At 44.1% G+C, this 20,399-nt stretch overlaps 1 protein-coding gene across 1 annotated transcript in view; it reads left to right on the top strand.

Moving 5' to 3' along the window:
* Window positions 1–20,399, top strand: part of AGK (acylglycerol kinase) — a 94,667-nt gene that overhangs the window by 20,979 nt on the left and 53,289 nt on the right. Inside the window, exons 3-4 of the mRNA XM_068972838.1 lie at window positions 13,825–13,864; window positions 18,610–18,689. Of these exons, the coding sequence (XP_068828939.1) occupies window positions 13,825–13,864; window positions 18,610–18,689 (120 nt within the window). The remainder of the gene's footprint in view (window positions 1–13,824; window positions 13,865–18,609; window positions 18,690–20,399) is intronic.

Raw genomic sequence — 20,399 nt, forward strand, 5'->3', positions numbered from 1 at the left:
CAAAGCAGGCTCTCCATCAGAGACATTGCTGCCCTTCTTCTCTTCTTTCCTCATTGGAGAAAGTGTTGTAGCAAAGATGTCTCAAGTGGGGCCTTGCAGAATGGATGGAACGATGTTCTGGGTGAGATTCATGACCTGAGCACACGCAGGAAACGAAAGTGTGTGGTGTGTTCTTGGAGACTGGCGAAGAATTTGACCTCACTATAGAGGTTTTTTTTTTCCTGTAGAACAAGGGGAAAGCCAGATGGAAGGCTTTGACTCTAGGCAGTGTATAGTATTTGGAGCCCAAGGAGAGGAGGATGTCTGGAACAAAGAGGTGTTTAGAAGTTGAATTCTGCTGCCTAGGAGGGAGAGAAATGTGTAGACTGTGGATGTGGGGGTGCGGGGGTGGCGTTTCAGTACTTCACATAGAAGAGAGCAGAGGCCAGAGTGCTGGTGTTAGGAGGGGAAAATAAAAGGGCAGACGGGAAGTTGTGGCACTGTGAGCAGCGGGTGTGGGCGTGGGGGCCATGCCAGCAGGCTTCTCTTTGGTCTGGGTTTCGCTTCTTACTGGTCATGTCAAGTTGCTTAACCTCTGAGCCTCCTTTTCTTTATTGGTGAATGGGGACAGTGAGGTCTGTTTAGCAGGTTACCTGTAAGGATTTAATGAGATGGTGCAGAGATTTCCCTGGCGGTCCAGTGGTTAAGACTCCGCCCTTCCAACGCAGGGGATGTGGGTTCGATCCCTGGTTAGGGAATCAAGATCCCAAATGCCCAGTGGCATGGCCAAAAGAAATTTAAAAAAAAAGAAAAAAATGACATGATGCATGTCACGTGCTGCACTTTGATGAGTGCTAACTGTAATAATTACTAGATGGTTGGTTGTTTGGTTAAAGGAGAGGAAGTTAGGAGAAATCTTTTTTAGCTTCAAGTCTAGGATAGTTGACATGACTTTGTGTAAGCTCCAGGAGATTGTAAAGGACAGGGAAGCCTGGTGTGCTGCAGTCCATGGGGTCGCAAAGAGTCAGACACAACTGAGCGACTAGGATAATTGGTGATACAGAAAGAGGAAGGTCGCCTGGGAGAATCGGTTTAAGGAGGCTGTGTTATATATTTATATTCCCTTTTAGATGTGTTGAGTTTGAGACCTTGACGGGATGTCCAGGAGGGAATGTCAGATTCCAGGGGGAAATGATGCAGAAGCTGCACTTGGCTAGACCCATGCTGTTTCTTTTGGTACAGATATGGTTCCAGTAATGCCTTGTGCTTTATTCCTTAGTATCTCTGGGATTTCTGACAAAGCAGATGTTTTACTTGGATATCCATTCAGATTAGCCTCTGACTTTGCAGTCAGTGGTCCAGAGCGCGGCTGATTGAGTAGCAGTAGAAGGTAGCCAGGCTCTTCTCCCTCATGACTTTTCCTCATTCCAGATTTTGTTGCAGTTTGAAGGAAGCCGTTTGTTTTGCTTTTTAGCCATTTCAAAGTTCCTCTCTCTCTCTCCCTTTCTCTGAGCACAGTCTGATGCTGAAATTTGAGGTATCAGTAGGTGCTGTTTAAAGAAGTTCATTTATGGACGATTAAATAACATGCCTGTCGGCCCAGATTTGATAGAGAACAGGGGAACTTTTTTTTTTTTCAGTGCAATGAAGTTTAATTATTTCCCCGTTCCTTTTAACTCTTGTCATATTATTTAGAAAACAGATCTCTTTTTTTAAAAAAAAAAAAAAGTCTATGTTGTTTATTTTGCCTCCTTTCCATGTATTTTCTATATGTTTACTGGTAGAAGGTGGAGTGGGATGGGGCGGGGGCACTGAGCTGGAACGACAGAGATATATTTATGTTATATTTGGTTTTAATTTTACATAATTTTTAGGGATATTTATATCAGTGGTTTCAGCTGCTCCAAGCACTGCAGAGAGAATAATCATCAGTTCAGTCGCTCAGTCTCAGTCGTGTCCGACTGTTTGCGATCCCATGAATTGCAGCACGCCAGGCCTCCCTGTCCATCACCAACACCTGGAGTTCACTCAGACTCACGTCCATCGAGTTGGTGATGCCATCCAGCCATCTCATCCTCTGTCGTCCCCTTTTCCTTGTTCCCTCAGTCCCTCCCAGCATCAGAGTCTTTTCCAATGAGTCAACTTTTTGCATGAGATGGCCAAAGTATTGGAGTTTCAGCTTCAGCATCAGTCCTTCCAAAGAACACCCAGGACTGATCTCCTTTAGAATGGACTGCTTGGATCTCCTGGCAGTCCAAGGGACTTCCAAGAGTCTTTTCCAGCACCACAGTTCAAAAGCATCAATTCTTCGGCACTCAGCTTTCTTCACAGTCCAACTCTCACATCCATACATGACCACTGGAAAAACCATAGTCTTGACCAGACGGACCTTTGTTGGCAAAGTAATGTCTCTGCTTTTGAATATGCTATCTAGGTTGGTCATAACTTTTCTTCCAAGGCACAAGCGTCTTTTAATTTCATGGCTGCAGTCACCATCTGCAGTGATTTTGGAGCCCCCAAAATAAAGTCTGACACCGTTTCCACTGCTTCCCATCTATTTCCCATGAAGTGATGGGACCGGATGCCATGATCTCAGTATAGGAGATGCTGAAATTTTCCCCTCTCCAGGTGGTCACTGGCATCTCAAATACTGCCTGCCCTGGACCAGCACAAATAATGATCACAGTAGCTGCGAGTTTGTGTGTTTACAGGTCAGTTTTCCTGATCTGTCCTGAATCCTGGATCCCAAAGTAAATAACCACTTTCTGTGTGCGACTTACATAGGATATGTCATTGAGGGAGGTGAGGGAGATAGAAAGGAATTCTCCCTTCCTGTGCTTTCTTCCTAAATGTTGTTGTTTAGTCGCTACGTCGTATCTGACTCTTTGTGACCCCATGGACTATAGCCTGCCCAGCTCCTTTGTCCATGGGATTTCCCAAGCAATCATAATGGAGTGGGTTGCCATTTCCTCCTCCAGGGAATCTTCCCAATCTAGGGATCGAACCCATGTTTCCTGTATTGGCAGGTGGACTCTTGACCACTGAGCCACTGGGAAAGGCTTTCTTCCTGAATACCTGTCATAATTTCCATGTCATCTGTTTTCTGTGTTTTCTCTTTCTGTGCAGATAGGTGAGAATACCTTGTACGTAGTTGACACTCCATGTGTGTGTGTGTTTGTAATTATATCCATAAATACGTAATGGTTGATAGAACAGGAAAAACTAGTATTTTGGTTGCCAACTAAAGTTAATGTTATACGCGTGTGAAGGAGACTCTGTGGCACAGAATGTTTAAGTTGGCGTGTTGGGTGGAAGTGGATGAATGGAAAAAGAACAGAAAGCAAAAGAAGTAATTGAACCACAAGAGAAAGAGTATTTGTAAGAATTAGGTAGGGGTAGAAATCATCCCAAAAAAGTGACTAGAGGTAGCAGCAGCTCCAAGAATCCCTTTAGTGGCAGCCAAAGTCCACACTTGAGCATAAGCTAGCAGCCAGCTGGGGGTGGTCCTCAGACCTCAGCCTCTGTGAATGTGTGGACAGCGGAGTTGGAACAGTCGGTATTTTATGGAAAGCAGAGGCTCAAATAAGAGGGTGAAAATAGAATAATTTCATGTTCTAAGATGAGAAAAGATTTAGGCTTCCTCCACATCCGTTTCTCTTGGTCAATGGAATGAAGGAATAACCTGCAGAACACACTTCCATCTCTCTGGTCAATGGAAATTTCTACAGAACAGACCCAAATGATTCATTTATTATGTGAGCGCAGCCCTTGGGGGATGCTGTTTTTCATTAAGTCATTTCCCATCCTGAATTAGAGAGGAAATGTTGTGTGGCGTAAACCTGAGAAATAAGAAGCTACTTGAAATATTACGAGCGGTCCCCTTAAGTACACATTGAAAGTGCAAGTCACTCAGTTGTTTCCGACTCTTTGCAATCCCATGGACTGTAGCCTACCAGGCTTCTCTGTTCCTGGAATTCTCCAGGCAAGAATACTGGAGTGGGTAGCCAGTCCCTTCTCTGGGGGATCTTCCCAGCCCAGGGATCGCACCCAAATCTCCCACGTTGCAGGCAGATTCTTTACCATCTGAGCCACCAGGGAAGCCCAGGAATACTGGGATGGGTAGCCTATCCCTTCTCCAGCGGATCTTCCCAGCCCAGGAATTGAACCTGGGTCTCCTGCGTTGCAGGTGGATTCTTTACCAGCTGAGCCACCAGGGAGGTACACATGAGTATAGACTGAAACGACCGGGAATGAGTAAGCTTGGAGGAAGCTGGCTTTGGAGTCCTGTGTTTCAGAGAGTAAGAAAGAATAAGCCTTAGTTCACCCAGAGCTTCATGTAGCCGCTGGCCGTCACTGTAGACAGGCCTTCCCACTGAGCACAGAGATTGGGTCTTTGTCTGGCTAGTAAGTGTTCTTGACTTAATGAATAAAGAGTGGGGTTAGATTTAGTTGGGCTTTTTCCTAAGCCGGTTTGCAGGACATAAAGTAATCACTCGTGATCCCTTGTGGATTAAGGTGACCAGAGCGGTAGCATAGACCCGTGTGTAGTTAGACAGTGGATGGAGCTGTACTGACTGCTTTTTGTGTTATTTGGGCTTGGCCTTAGAGAACAGAGTAGAAGCAGAGTGTCGAGGGAAGAACCACCATTGTTGAGCATGAGAAGGCTTAAGTTCTAGTACTGCGTTTTTGAGTAACTTCTGTCTGATAGTGGGCAGATCCCCAGACCAGAAGTTTCTCAGACTAGATGAGTTGGTTATTTTTCAGGAGGTGGAAGGAGATGGCACAGTTGAAGGAGTTCCTGTTGAAGTGAACCTTCAGAATCTCGTGGGGCTTAGGGATTGGAATTATTATATATGTTGTCTGTGTGTGTGTGTGTGTGTGTGTGTGTGTGTGTGTGTGTGTGTGTGTGTGTGTGTGTGTGTGTGTGTGTGTGTGTGTGTGTGGTGTGGTATGTATGTGTCTCTCTGCCCAGAAGAGGATCTTATTATATATGTTGTCTGTGTGTGTGTGTGTGTGTGTGTGTGTGTGTGTGGTGTGGTATGTATGTGTCTCTCTGCCCAGAAGAGGATCACTGCTGTAGTGAACTTGGTTCCTAATGGAATGCCATGTCATTTGATTGATGGGATCAGGCTGTGTTGGGAGAGGTTGAAAAGCATTGGACTAGATAATTTCTAAGGACTCACCCAACCTTAAAAATGTCAATTGTCAGGAAATGGAATTTGGGCTTGGATGACGAGGGTTCAATCCCTGTGTTGGGAAGATCCTCTCGAGCAGGAAACAGCAACCCACTGCAGTATTCTTTCCTGGAAAATTCCATGGACAGAGGAGCCTGGCGGACTACAGTCCATGGGGTCGCAAAGAGTAGGGGCTTGGACTTCAAATCAGTTTTGTGTAAAGCAGAAACGCTGTTTGCATACCTCAAGGGGAAGGCTGGTGGTAGAAATTGCTCTACAGTTTGCCTTTAGATTATAGTGGGAAGTATTTTGAAGCGGGGCGGGGAATAGGATGGATCAATGTAATGTTTCTCTCCATGTAGAAGTTGTTAGTGAAGTAACAGCTTATCTTATTTTGCAGTCCTAAAGTAATAAATAAAACATTTATGGCTCAGAATAAATTGAGAGCATCCCATTTCCTGCAGTAGCAGGCATGTTCAAATTCTTTTAAAGCCTCAGGCAGGGTGACATCAGCAGATTGTTTTCTTCATTTTCTAATCCAGAAGCTTCTAATTTCTTTCTGTATAAGAACCCACATTTTAGTACTGAGCAGATCTTCAGGGACCCTTTTTGATATGACTACAGTTTGCAGCACCTCTTTTAAATTGTGTTAAACTTCAGTGCTCTCAGGAGACAGCATGCTGTAGTGGAAGGAGTGTGGGCTTGGAATTTATGTACAATGTTTGTTTTTTTGCTGTTAGCTATATCTTTGGTTCAGATTCAGATACTTGACCCATTAGCATTCTGGAATTTCTGAGTTCCTTAATTAGCCTCTCTAGAGGGTTCTAGCTCCATGAGCCTCTCCCACAAACACACACACACACACACCCATGGGTCTTCTTGAGCCAGTCAAGGCTACCCACTCCAGTATTCTTGAACTTCCTTGGTGGCTCAGCTGGTAAAGAATCTGCCTGCAATGTGGGAGACCTGGGTTCCATCCCTGGGTTGGGAAGAGCCCCTGGAGCAGGGAACAGCTACCTACTCCAGTATTCTGCCCTGGAGAATTCCGTGGACTGTGTAGTCCAGTTCAGTTGCTTAGCTGTGTCTGACTCTTTGTGACCCCACGGACTGCAGCACGGCAAGCTTCCCTGTCCATCACCAGCTCCCAGAGCTTACTCAAACTCATGTCCATCGAGTTGGTGATGCCATCCAACCATCTCATCCTCTGTTGTTCCCTTCTCCTCCCACCTTCAATCTTCCCCAGCATCAGGGTCTTTTCAAAAGAGTCAGTTCTTTGCATCAGGTGGCCAAAGTATTGGAGTTTCAACTTGAGCGTCAGCATCAGTCCTTCCAATGAATGTTTAGGACTGATTTCCTTTAGGATGGACTGGTTGGATCTCTTTGCGGTCCAAGGGACTCTCAAGAGTCTTTTCCAACACCACAGTTCAAAAGCATCAATTCTTCGGTGCTCAGCTTTCTTTATAGTCCAACTCTCACATCCATACATGACTACTGGAAAAACCATAGCTTTGACTAGATGGACCTTTGTTGGCAAAGTAATGTCTCTACTTTTTAATATGCTGTCTGCTGCTGCTAAGTCACTTCAGTCGTGTCTGGCACCTGGCTCCCCCACCCCTGGGATTCTCCAGGCAAGAATGTTGGAGTGGGTTGCCATTTCCTTCTCCAGTGGATGAAAGTGAAAAGTGAAAGTGAAGTCACTTAGTCGTGTCTGACTCTTAGCGACCCCATGGACTGCAGCCTACCAGACTCCTCCATCCATGGGATTTTCCAGGCAAGAGTACTGGAGTAGGGTGCCATTGCCTTCTCCGAATATGCTGTCTAGGTTGGTCATAACTTTTCTTCCAAGGAGCAAGTGTCTTTTAATTTCATGGCTGCAGTGACCATCTGCAGTGATTTTGGAGCCCCCAAAAATAAACTCAGCCAATGTTTCCATTGTTTTCCCATCTATTTGCCATGAAGTGATGGGATTGGATGCCATGATCTTACTTTTCTGGATGCTCAGTTTTAAGCCAACTTTTTCACTCTTCTCTTTCACTTTCATCAAGAGACTCTGTAGTTCTTCTTTGCTTTCTGCTGTAAAGGTGGTATCATCTGCATATCTGAGGTTATTGATATTTCTCCTGGCAATCTTGTTTCCAGCTTGTGCTTCATCCAGCCCAGCATTTCTCATGATGTACTTTGCATGTAAGTTAAATAAGCAGGGTGACAATATACAGCCTTGACGTACTCCCTTCCCGATTTGGAACCAGTCTGTCGTTCCATGTTTGGTTCCAACTGTTGCTTCCTGAACTGCATACATATTTCTCAGGAGGAAGGTCAGGTGGTCTGGTATTCCCATCTCTTGAAGAATTTTCCACGGTTTGCTGTGATCCACACAGTCAAAGGCTTTGACGTAGTCAATAAAGCAGAAGTAGATGTTTTTCTAACAGATGTTGGCGATTTGATCTCCGGTTCCTCTGTCTTTTCTAAACCCAGCTTGAACATCTGGAAGTTCATGGTTCACGTACTGTTGAAGCCTGGCATGGAGGATTTTGAGCATTACTTTTCTAGCTTGTGAAATGAGTACAATTGTGTGGTAGTTTGAGCATACTTTGGCATTGCCTTTCCTTGGGATTGGAATGAAAACTGACCTTTTCCAGCCCTGTGGCCACTGCTGAGTTTTCCAAATTTACTGGCATATTGAGTGCAGTATGTCTATGTTGACTATATGTCTGTATTGACTATATATGACTGTATAGTCCATGGGATCGAAGAGAGTGGACAGGACTGAGCGACTTTCACTTCACTTTTTTCACTCTTATGACTGGAGTTTCCCCTTCTCTCCTGTCCCATCCCACAGCAAGCCCTCCTCTTGCCATTTGGTGATCATGACCCTGAAAGAGCATCCCCTTCAAGAACACCAGATTCTTCTACAGAAAATAACCTTCAGTGTCTCCTCCAGAACAAAGTCTGCCTGAGCACAATGAGTCAATCTCTGCTGTTCAAACATTTGCCACTTATTTATTAAACAGTTATTTATTGAGTATCTTAGATTGTGTGTAGAAGTCTGTGCTCTGTGCTATGGGAAAGAAAATGGTGAATTATCCATGACTTCAGGACCGCTGTCATCAAGGAAGAAAGATAAGACAAGCCGCTTTGTGTGTGGTAGGGTAAAGACTTAGGTGGTGGTGTTTGGTCTTCAGGGTGGAGAAGGAAATGGCAACCCACTCCAGTATTCTTGCCCAGAGAGTCCTGTGGATGGAGGAGCCTGGTGGACTGTTGTCCATGGGGTTGCACAGAGTTGGACATGACTGAAGCAACTTAGCATGCATGCATGCATTGGAGAAGGAAATGGCAGCCCACTCCAGCGTTCTTGCCTGGAGAATCCCAGGGACAGGGGAGCCTGGTGGGCTGCTATATGGGGTTGCACAGAGTCGGGCACAACTGAAGCAGCAGCAGAGCCCCAGGGAAGTCCAGCTATGTTCATCTTTAGTCAAGAGCTCTGTCTGGAATTCAGACGTGTATTTCTAGCTGTCCCCTGGATCCTCCCACCTGGTCTCTCACCGTTGTCCCAGATCGACCGATCCAGACCAGACATAGCTTCCTGCCTCCTCAACTAGTCCGTGTTGCCTTCCATCTCTGTGAATGTGACACCTTCCGCTGGAAGGTCAAGGGGTCTTTGACCCCTCCCTACTCACGAACCAGCACTTAAGTTCACTCCTCAACCTCTGCAGAGTCTGTGTGCTCTCCATCCCCACTACCACCTACCTCCTGGTTCCAGACCTTATCCTCGCTGACCTGCGTTCCTGAAGAATCCTCCCTGGTCTCCCTGGATGCAGTCTTCTCTTTGACCCTTGCCCTCTTGACACTGCAGCAGAATGCTCCTTCTACCCTGTCAACCTGGTCATGTCAGTTTCCTTCTTAAAACCCTGTAATGGGTAAAGCCCACATTGCTTAAATAAGTTAGAAAAGGCTCTTGGTGGCCACTTGTCCTGGCTCCTCCCTGGTGTGCCGCTGCAGCTGTCCTGAGCTACTTCCACTTCTGGCCTTGGCTGTGACCTGGCACTTGCAGGCTTTTCCCACGCTCTTTCCTTTGCCGGCATTCTCCTCCCTGTTTTTGCCTGGCTACTTTCTGTTTCTCTCCTAGATCTCAGCTTCACTATCCATGTAAAAGTCTTCTCTAATTCCCTCAAGACGAGGTTAGATACCTCTACTAGACACTCCTCTTATGGAGTAAAAATGTAAGTCATATCATTTTATGGAGTAAATGATATAAGTCATATCATGTGATTGCCTAGCAAATTGTCTTTCTTCCCTCCTCAAACTGTAGACATCATGAGGATGGGGAATGTTGTTATTCACCTGTGTATCATCTCTGGCATGTTATCTATCAAGAAACATGTCTTTTACTATATCACTGATATTTACCAAATGCTGTTCTTTGCTCCTGGATCCCAAGCTTCTTCAGGTCAGGACCAAGTCTTGTTCATGGTGCTGTACCTGGCACTTTGTGTTAAATCAGTTTGTTTCACCAATTCGTTTTGGGAGCTTTATTGCACTTGAATTTATATATATATATATATAAAACTATACGAATATAAATTCTCAGAGTTATGTTAGCTGGAACTAAGAAGTGATGTGATAGCTTAATAAATGTGCTGTAAAGTATGAATCCAAAGAAGTATTGCCCATTCAGTATGGTCTGGAATTAAGAAGTAGCAGCATTAAGGCATTTGAAAGCCTGCTCTCCCACTTAGCAACAGGTGCTCTTGGGCAAGTCAGTTTCTTTCAGCCTGGACTTCCTCATCTGTAAGATGGGAATATACCACCTGACTTGCAGGGTGGCTGTGTGCTTGGTCCCTCAGTTGTGTCTGACTCTTTGCGACCCCATGGAGTGCAGCCTGTCAGGCTCCTCTGTCCGTGGGGATTCTCCACGTCAGAATACTGGATATGAGTTGCCATGCCCTCCTCCAGGGGATCTTCCCAACCCCGGGATCGAATCCAGGTCTCCTGCATTGCAGATGGATTCTTCACCGACTGAGCCCCTCAGGGAAGCCCTGCAAGGTTGTTACAAAGACTAAAGGTTTAGGAAAACAACAGCCATAGTATCTGGCGCACAGTAGTTGCTGTGTGGATTTTAAGTTATTTTCTTACTTATTGCAGCAATGCTGCCATTATGGAAAACATACTTGAAATTTCTTTTTTGAAATAGTTTTCAGAACTTGCTGTAGACCTTCAGAATATGTCAATAGGAGAAATATCTTTTCTTTTGAGGACAAGTTTGAGTTTTAGATACAGCTTGGTTCAGAGAACGTGATCAAGATAGCTGATACCATTTTTTGATATTTAAAAAGCTAAGTGTGATTATAATGAGGATTTCTTTTGTAATGTCTAAATTGGTACATATTCTGTCTTTCTCACAGGTGGCATTGGCAGCACACATATTCCATCTAGCTCGTTGTAATCCAGGATGTTAACTATCAAAATACCTTTTGATTTTCAATAGCACGCTGATACATCAAGCAGTTATTAGTAAGCTCGAGAGAGCTGAGATCTTTAATAATACACTTCATCACAAGTTAACTATCAGAATTTTACTTCTAGCAAAAAAAAAAAAAATTTTTGAGAAAAGGTGATCCAAGATGCTTCCCACATTCTTGTATCTGTTTGGGGGTCTTCCCTTTTCAGCTGGGTCCACAGGCATCAGCGTGGCTGAAATGCAGTGAGGAAGGTAGTGACTGCTAATGACCCAGAGGGGCCTGGTGCCTTCAGAGACCTGTCCTAGTAGAGGAGGAGCTGGCTGGGGGAAGCGGACAGATATATAGAGACAGGCACTCAGCTTTTACAGAAGCATGTGTTTGTACGGAGTCATCCACAGGACGTCTCTGTGGTATAAGACGAGGCACAGGTCATTCTGTCTACTAGGAAAAACACGTCGAGGCGAGGAAGAGGAGGAAGACAGTCCCGTGAGACTGGCAGCGGAAACTTGGGCAGTCTGGAAACTAGACTGAGGGTTAAATCCGCTGAGAATGCTCAGGTGACTACAAGGAACCTAGTGTTATTTTATGATCCAGTGGATACAGAGGGCTCTGTATTTTGCCTCATCATTCTACAGAAGGGCATGAGTCTGAAGGGTTATTACAAAGGGTTATTGACATGTAACTATTGTTCTTTGGAAGCACTGATGCTAAAGCTGAAACTCCAATACTTTGGCCACCTCATGCGAAGAGTTGACTCATTGGAAAAGACTCTGATGCTGGGAGGGATTGGGGGCAGGAGGAGAAAGGGACGACAGAGGATGAGATGGCTGGATTGCATCACTGTCTCGATGGACATGAGTTTGGGTAAAGTCCGGGAGTTGGTGATGGACAGGGAGGCTTGGCATGCTGCAATTCATGTGGTTGCAAAGAGTTGGACACGACTGAGTGACTGAACTGAACTATTTTTAAATATTAGATTGTACCCTGAATCTGCTTCGTCTTGTGTGCATGTTCTGTTGACTTTAGAGTAATTCACTGAGAGCAGCTGATGGAGAGGCTTGGAAAGAGTGAAGCGTTTGTAACTCTTGGGTGGGGGAGGGAGATGAGCTTGTTGGACTCCTTTGCTGCGGGCTAGTCGGGAGCAGTATCGCTCAAGTAGGGGGGCTGAGCCTGGCTGTAAAGGCGCCTTGTGGGGGTACACATCACAAGGGATCGGTCCGCCTAAAATCTTTGTTGTAGAACCGTATGCGCTTTTCAGGTACTGAAAGTGAAAGTCGCTCAGTCGTGTCCGACTCTTTGTGACCCCATGGACTATACAGTCCATGGGATTCTCCAGGCCAGAATACTGGAGTGGGTAGCCTTTCCCTTCTCCAGGGGCTCTTCCCAACCCAGGGATCGAACCGGGGTCTCCTGCATTGCAGGTGGCTTCTTTGCCATCTGAGCTGTCCGGGTTTGAGGTACTGGTGTCGTTGTAATTGTAATGGGACGTCGTCACTGCCCTTAGGTTTCAGGTGGGCAGCAGAGATACTTCCTCTTAGGGAGTGCTTTCTCCTGGAAGCTGATGGCTCTGTGAAATCGGGTTTGTCCTTCAGCCTGGCTATGGAAGAAAATGCTGTAGGCTTTGACTGCAACTATAGCCAAAAGCAAAAGTTTAATTTTAATTAATGTGTATTATTTGTGTGAAAAGTATTATAAACCTATTCCAGTGCAGTGCTATATAGTCGATTGTGTTAGCTGGGTACCTAGGGTAGCTTGGTTGGACTTATGGACCAACTGGACTTAGGAATGCACCCTCAAAACGGAACTTGTTTGCATGTAGGGGACTTACTGTACTAGAAAGATGCAAAATTCAAGGTCTTTGATGTTATGAGAAAGGTCTACACAGGAAATTTAAGTAAAATAACCCTTTCTCCGTTTAATTCTTCCCTCTAAGTTGTTTACTGCTCATGTTTTCTGGGTATTCATTTTCTTAACTGTTGTTAGCCAGGTTGAAGTTACTATATGAATGATGCCAGCAACCCATGTTAGAATGGACCTAAAGGGAGAAGATTCTGGAGCATGGTAGGCAGTCAGCCATTTAAAGTGGTCTTAAGGTATAAGTGGCCCAAACACATTTTAGAAAGCTTTATGCTGGATAGGTGAACATATTCTGATAGAACGTTTTGTTTTTGCAAGCCAAAATTTTACCCCACACCAGAATTTTCCATTTATGATATAATTGTGTATCTGACTATGATATAAAAAATAAGAGAAAACACTAGCAGAAGCAACTGTATATCAAATTTATTTCTGGCAAATGACCTGAGTAATTTCTACTGAATCAGAAAAACGCAGGGTATGTGCATTCGTTTTTCTGTTGCTGCCCTAACAGATTGCCGCAAACTTAGAGATTTAACACAACACAAATTTATTATCTTGCAGTTTTGTGGCGTCCCAGGTAGCTCTGTGGTAGAGAATCTGCCTGCCGATGCAGGAGATGGGGGTGTGATCCCTGGGTTGGGAAGATGCCCTGGAGAAGGGCATGGCACCCCACTCCAATAATCTTGCCTGGAGAATTGCACGGACAGGAGCCTGGTGGGCTGCAGTCCGTGGGGTCGTGAGAGTCAGACGCGGCTGAGCACAAGCACTGCTGTGTGTGGCGTAGAGCTCCGACACAGGGCTCCCTTCACGTCAAGGTGTCGGCAAGGACAGCGTTCCTCCTGGAGGCTCCGGAGAGAACCCTTCTCCTTCCTGGGCACCCACACTCGTTGACTTAAAGCCACCTTCCATCTCCAAAGCCAGCGGGGTATCTTTCTGACCATCCTTTCCTGGTCACATTTGCTGCTGAAGTTTCTCTGCTTTTGAGGACCCCTGTGATTCCATTGGACCCACCTACGTCATCCAGAATTCTCTCCCATCTCCAGACCCTAACTTAATCATGTCTGTAGAAACCCTGTTGCCACATAAGGTAACCATTTCAGGTTCTGGGAATTAGGATGTGAGCATCTTAAAGGGAGTGGGGATTATTCTGCCTGCTGTTGTGTGGGAACACCTAACACGGATTTCATTCGGAGAAAGTACCTTTCAGATGTGCCCGTGATTTGTTACAGGTCTTAAGAAACGTTCACTTGACTATTTTAAAGAGTTATATGTACTTTAAAAAATGATGATTTGTTTGGATCTGAACCTGCTTATTAAAGCTAACGTTCCTTCTCTTTTGTTTACTTTGATAGTGATAACCTACTAAGGAGAGCAGCCTGTCAAGAAGCTCAGGTAATGCCGTTTAATATGAAACAATTAAAACCCGCCTTATCTCCACCGTGCAGAAATCTCGGGCTGTTCCAGGGGACTTGCCCAGCACCTTGCATCAGTGCAGCTTGGCTATTTCTTCCCCCACTATCAGGGGATGAATCAGGCTGCCAGCCAACTCTGAATAGAACTCGAGGAAGTTAACCATCTGGCGAAAAGCAGTTCCAACGCCCACCCCTTCAGACTTGTTTACTTCTGGATTAGTCCAAAGAACACAGAACCGGACTGGTTGGCGTTCTGGGAATTTGTTCATGTCTGCAGGTGGCCTGGAAGCTCTGGCTAAAGCCAGATTCATGCCTAAGCCGAATAAGCCCCAAGGATATCAGTTCAGAGCAGTCATTACCTCTCAAAGTCAAATCTTCTTAAAACTGTTGATTCGTACTTTTAAAGCCTGTCTCTTTAGCCCAGCTGAGTCATACCCTGTGCGTTGTTATTCCCAGTCTCAGGGTATTGCGCTTAAATATTCATCTGTCCGGTTAGAGTTGAATTGTTCATCCTTTCAAGTTTAAGATCACATTTCTTTTCTTCCCTCCCCTCCAGATATGCACATTATAACTTGCAGATGAATTTGCATGGTTAAGTTGCTTTTTTGTTATGTTACTTAAGCTTATGATGTCAGAAATACCAAAAAAAGAAACATGATATTTAAAAATGACAAAGGCATGATACATTTAGTAGAAGTAGGGGGCGGAAAACGTTCTGAAATGTTTTCATGGATGACAATGACAATAGACACTATGAATGAATTTCTCTCTTTCGGAATTCCCTAACTGTTCTAAATCTATGTTTTAAGAATTTGATTGCTTTGTTGTTTCATCTCATGGCTCTGAGTTGTTTTGGAAATCAATTCAAATAAACTTTAGTATTAAATTTGAGGTGATCTTCACCCCAAGCTAATTTTCCATTAGCAACTAGAAAATTGTGCACGGGGAAGCCTTTTGCTCTTGAACAAAGAGTCGATATGGGCACTCCCTTTCTTGTGTGAAGTATTAATACCTTCACCTCTGCTCTGAATTCCCTCTCCTCCTCCTTTTTCATGGCCCTTTTCCTTCTGTTGTTTCTTCCCTTGCATATGTTTCCCTCTTCCCGCTCTTCTAATTCTCCACTTCCCAACACCCATTTAGCTCCTCTCATCGGAAAAAAGGAAGTGAATTCATCCTTACAGTCTGCTCATTCTAGTTAATGTAATGTTGTGCCCTGTGTCTGTGCCCTTTCAGTCTAAATTCTTGAATAAAATACTATTTTTTGTTAAAGCTCACATAAACTCACCTCATTATAGTCTCATGTAAACTCCTTAATCTACTGTAAACCCGAGTCCTGAGCGGCAGGTAGCTAAGGCTTCTAGAGGCTAAAAACCGAGGGCCAAGAGGAATAATCTAGAACTATAGATCTGGAATTTGGCCGGTTAATTAAGTCATTCTTGGCCAAATTCCAGAAATAGTATGGATAGAAGAACAAATTACAATATTATATTAAGGTCTAACTCAGAGTGAAAACCGTAGAAATTATGATGTACTAGAAACTTTTTACAAAGAAACAGTATATCCTTCTGAAGTATTCAGGAATAGAGGTTTATTTTTGTTTTTAGAGCAAGTAATAGACAATAATGAGAAAGGATCTCCAGTGGGCTGTCAGGGAGGTGGTAGAGTTGGAATCAGTTACTTAATAAGATGCTTGGTATAACTTTGATTTTTCTTCTTTGCTTTGTACTTCTGTACTTGAATTCTGCCTTCTTGGCCCAGACCTGCTTCCCACCAGTTAAGACTCGAAATTTTACCCTCTTTGGGATTTCCCTATTCTCCTTCTTTTTGTTGACTGTCTTCTCCCATCCTGATGGAGCAGTGGCAGCTCTGATTAGTCCCCGTCGTAACCCCTTACATCTTATCTGTGAGTCTGAACTCTGTCTCATCCATTATCTTCTCTTTAGAACTGATAGAGTGGAAGCTTGGGTTTTCAAGTTAGATGGATATAAATTCTGAACTTGTAATTTATTAACACATTGACTTAATTTTTCTATCTATAGACATGGGAATATTTAATTCCTACGTGGTTTCTGAGAACTAAGAACAGTATGTGTGGAAGTGGCAAATATTAGGCACTTAGTAAACATTACTTTGCCAACTAAGGTCCATCTAGTCAAGGCTATGGTTTTTCCTGTGGTCATGTATGGATATGAGAGTTGGACTGTGAAGAAGGCTGAGCGCCAAAGAATTGATGCTTTTGAACTGTGGTGTTGGAGAAGACTCTTGAGAGTCCCTTGGACTGCAAGGAGATCCAGCCGATCCATTCTGAAGATCAGCCCTGGGATTTCTTTGGAAGGACTGATGCTAAAGCTGAAGCTCCAGTACTTTGGCCACCTCATGGGAAGAGTTGACTCATTGGAAAAGACTCTGATGCTGGGAGGGATTGGGGGCAGGAGGAGAAAGGGACGACAGAGGGTGAGATGGCTGGATGGCATCACTGACTCGATGGATGTGAGTCTGAGTGAACTCCAGGAGTTGGTGATGGACAGGGAGGCCTGGCGTGCTGCGGTTCATGGGGTCGCAAAAAATCGGACGTGACTGAGTGACTGAACTGAACTGAAACATTAATTATGTTTCTTTTCCGTACCAGTTGATGCTACTGAGTTATCATTCAGGGTTGCAAAGAAAGGAGGCAGCTAGAGTATGATATTTATTTTTTATGTGTATAAAGATATGAATGTTAATTGGTAACACAAAGATTTTTCATTAATAAGCTTTATATGGTTGGGAAGAACCCCTGGAGAAGGGAGAGGCTACCCACTCTAGTATTCTCGCCTGGAAAATTCCATGGACTGAACAGTCCATGGGGTCACAAAGAGTTGGACACAACTGAGTGACTTTCATTTCACTTAAAAGGAAAAATGATTATATTCTGAAAACTAAAGACAAACTTCCCTTGTGACAGACTGTGCCCTTGTTGGTTGCAATAAACCTAGCCATATCTTACAGAGAAAAGAAAAGTTACTTACCTGTAGTAAGTGAATGAAGTGGGTGTTTTATTATAATTTAGCTTACTTTTATTAAATAATCATCCATTTAAAAAAATTTTTGTATTGGAGTATAGCTGATTAAAATGTGATAGTTTCAGGTAAACAGCACAGGGACTCAGACATATATATGTATATGTATCTGTTTTCCTCCAAAATGTGGAAAATTCTTAAACAGATGAGAATACCAGACCACCCGACCTGCCTCCTGAGAAATCTTTACGTAGGTCAAGAAGCAGCAGTTAGAACTGGACATAGGAAAAAAAAAAGAACTGGACATAGAACAACAGACTGGTTCCAAATCAGGAAAGGAGTGCATCAAGGCTGTATATTGTCACCCTGCTGATTTAAGTTACATGCAGAGTACATCATGTGAAATACCGAGCTAGATGAAGCACAGGCTGGAGTCAAGATTGCTGGGAGAAATATCAATAACCTCAGATACACAGATGACACCACACTTATGGTAGAAAGTGAAGAAGAACTAAAGAGCCTTGATTAAAGTGAAAGAGGAGAGTGAAAAAGTTAGCTTAAAACTCAACGTTCAGAAAACTAAGATCATGGCACCTGGTCCCATCACTTCATGGCAAATAGATGGGGAAATAATGGAAACAGTGACAGACTTTATTTTGGGGGGGGCTCCAAAATCACTGCAGATGTTGAGTGCAGCCATGAAATTAAAAGATGCTTACTCCTTGAAAGAAAAACTATGACCAACCTAGACAGCATATTTAAAAGCAGAGACATTACTTTGCCAACAAAGGTCTGTCTAGTCAGAACTATGGTTTTTCCAGTAGTCATGCATGGATGTGAGAGTTGGACTATAAAGAAAGCTGAGCGCTGAAGAATCAATGCTTTTGAACATCGATTCAAAAGTGGTGTTGAAGAAGACTCTTTAGAGTCCCTTGGACTATAGGGAGATCTAAAGTCCATCCTAAAGGAAGTCAGTCCTGAATATTCATTGAAAGGACTGATGCTAAAGCTGAAACTCCCAATATTTTGGCCACCTGATGTGAAGAGCTGACTCATTGGAGAAGACCCTGATTCTGGGAATGATTAAAGGCAGGAAGAGAAGGGGACAACAGAGGATGAGGTGGTTGGATGGCTTCACCAACTCAATGGACATGAGTTTGAGCAAGCTCCGGAAGTTGGTGATGGACAGGGAATCCTGGAGTGCTGCAGTCCATGGGGTTGCAAAGATTTGGACATGACTGAGCGACTGAACTGAATCTCCCCCAAACCCATCTACCATTTAGGCTGGCACATAATACTGAGCAGAGTTCCCTGTGCTGTTACAGTAGGTCTTTGTTGGTTATCCATTTTAATTATAACAATGGGTACGTGTCGATCCCAAATTCCCTATCTCTTCCTCCATTCCTCCCCCTTGGCAACCTTAAGTTTCTTCTCTGAGAATCTGTTTCTGTTTTATAAGTAAATTCGTTGGTGTCATTCTTTTTAGATTCATGCAGCTTTATTGTTGTTTATGGTGGGGTTGCTGCGATTCACAGGGTCGCAGAGTCGGACACGACTGAGCGACTGAACTGAACTGATGGTGGGGTTGTCAGTATGAAATCTTGGAAGAACATTGGCTTCTTCAGGGTAGACACCAGAAGTAAATTCTTTTGGAATGAAAGAATATATGTGTTCGCCAACTCAATAAAAGGACACTTACTGAAAACTTTTCTTTGTTCCTTTTTAGGTGTTTGGCAATCAACTTATTCCTCCCAATGCGCAAGTGAAGAAGGCAACCGTGTTTCTCAACCCTGCAGCTTGCAAAGGGTATTTCAGTTTGTGATTTGTTACAAATTCAGTTTTTCTAGGGGCAAAGAGTCACAGTGTCAGGCAGCTGTTTGGAGTCTGTGAAACTGGACGCACTAGGTTCATTGCTCTTGTAGCCATAAGATTCAATTGTAGAAATCACAGTTTAAGGGGATATAACTGTAAAGCTAACTGATGCTTAGCCAACTTGTCTAATTGAATTTTAATAATTATTGAAGAATTAGCACACTCAAATCAGTCTTATCTGCTTGGTCCTAGCCCCCTTGGGAATAGCTTCTGCTGCCGTGATATGAGATGTTCAGAGGTGGCCAAGAGTATTGTGGCCTTGTGAGGTCAGAAACGTTCTTCCCCAAAGCAGTGAATGTAGAGTTAGGTCTTGGAGGTCAGTCAGGAGGACACTCAGTCTTCCCGACTAAGGAAATGACGCATGGAGGTGGGGGAATGTGGTTAGAGATAGGAGGGCTGACTTAGGTCCCTTGCTATGTCATGTTCTGACAGTCCTGGAGGGGTCATGTGAGGCAAGTGTGAGAATTAACATGTGAGGACTAGTTGGGACCTTGGCCGATAGTCATGTGTTCATTTATTGTAACATGTACAATACTGGTGCAGGATGTTGAAAGGGAGGGAGACTGTGTGTGTTGTGGGGTGGGGTGGGGGGGCGGATCGGGGAGGGGGTTATGTGAGAACTCTGTACTGTCTACTCTTTTTTACTGTGAACTTGGGCTTCCCTGGTGGCTCAGAGGGTAAAGCATTTGCCTGCAATGTGGGAGACCTGGGTTTGATCCCCGGGTTGGGAAGATCCTCTAGAGAAGGAAATGGCATCCCACTCCAGGACACTTGCCTGGAAAATGCCATGGACAGGGGAGCCTGGCAGGCTACAGTCTTAATTTTTTAAAAAGTACCATAAGCAAAATAAAAAACTGTTTCTTTTATACTATTAGTTGGGAACAACTGTCATTCAGTTGGAAGGGGCTTTTAATAGTTTCTAGAAGAAATCATTTAAAATTACGACTGCTTTTTATTTATTTATGGCTGTGCTGGGGCCTTGCTGCTGTGCATGGAGGCTTTCTCTAGTTGCGGTGAGCAGGGGCTGTTCCTTGTTGCAGCACTTGGCCTTGTCACTGGAGTGGCTTCTCTTGTTGCAGAGCACAGGCTCAAGGGTGTGTGGGCTTCAGCAGTTGCGACACTCGGGCTCAGTAGCTGTGGCACATGGGCTTAGCTGCTCAGTGGCGTGTGCAATCTTCCCGGACCAGGGATTGAACCCGTGTCCCCTGCATTGGCAGGCAGATTCCTGTCCACTCTACCACCAGGGAAGTCCTAAAATTATTATTTTTTAAATAGTAAGAATTGGTGGAGGAGGGGGAGACTGAAACCTTTTATTCTTTCTGAGGACCAGAATAATTCTTTTTGTCTTGATTGAGGATCAGAAAATTAATAACTGTGTATTAGATTGGATTCTATAAGGTCAAAGTCAAACGGCATTAAGATAATGAGAACAACAAAAAGCATAGTTGGGAGTGGCTCTTAAGTGGTAAGTTTGACGTTGTCTGGAAAGAAAAGCAGGAATTCTGAAATAAGTTTCTCTTGTCTTTTCTAGGGAGGTAGTGAGTGTGGCTTCAGCTATGTGAGGACTAGCCCTGCCTTATTTCTTTTGAATTCAGCAATTTGAGATACTTACTACAGACTGCCTAAATCAACTCCATTTCTCTA

The sequence above is a fragment of the Capricornis sumatraensis genome, chromosome 5 (genome assembly GCF_032405125.1).
Source record: "Capricornis sumatraensis isolate serow.1 chromosome 5, serow.2, whole genome shotgun sequence".
NCBI classification, from domain to species: domain Eukaryota; kingdom Metazoa; phylum Chordata; class Mammalia; order Artiodactyla; family Bovidae; genus Capricornis; species Capricornis sumatraensis.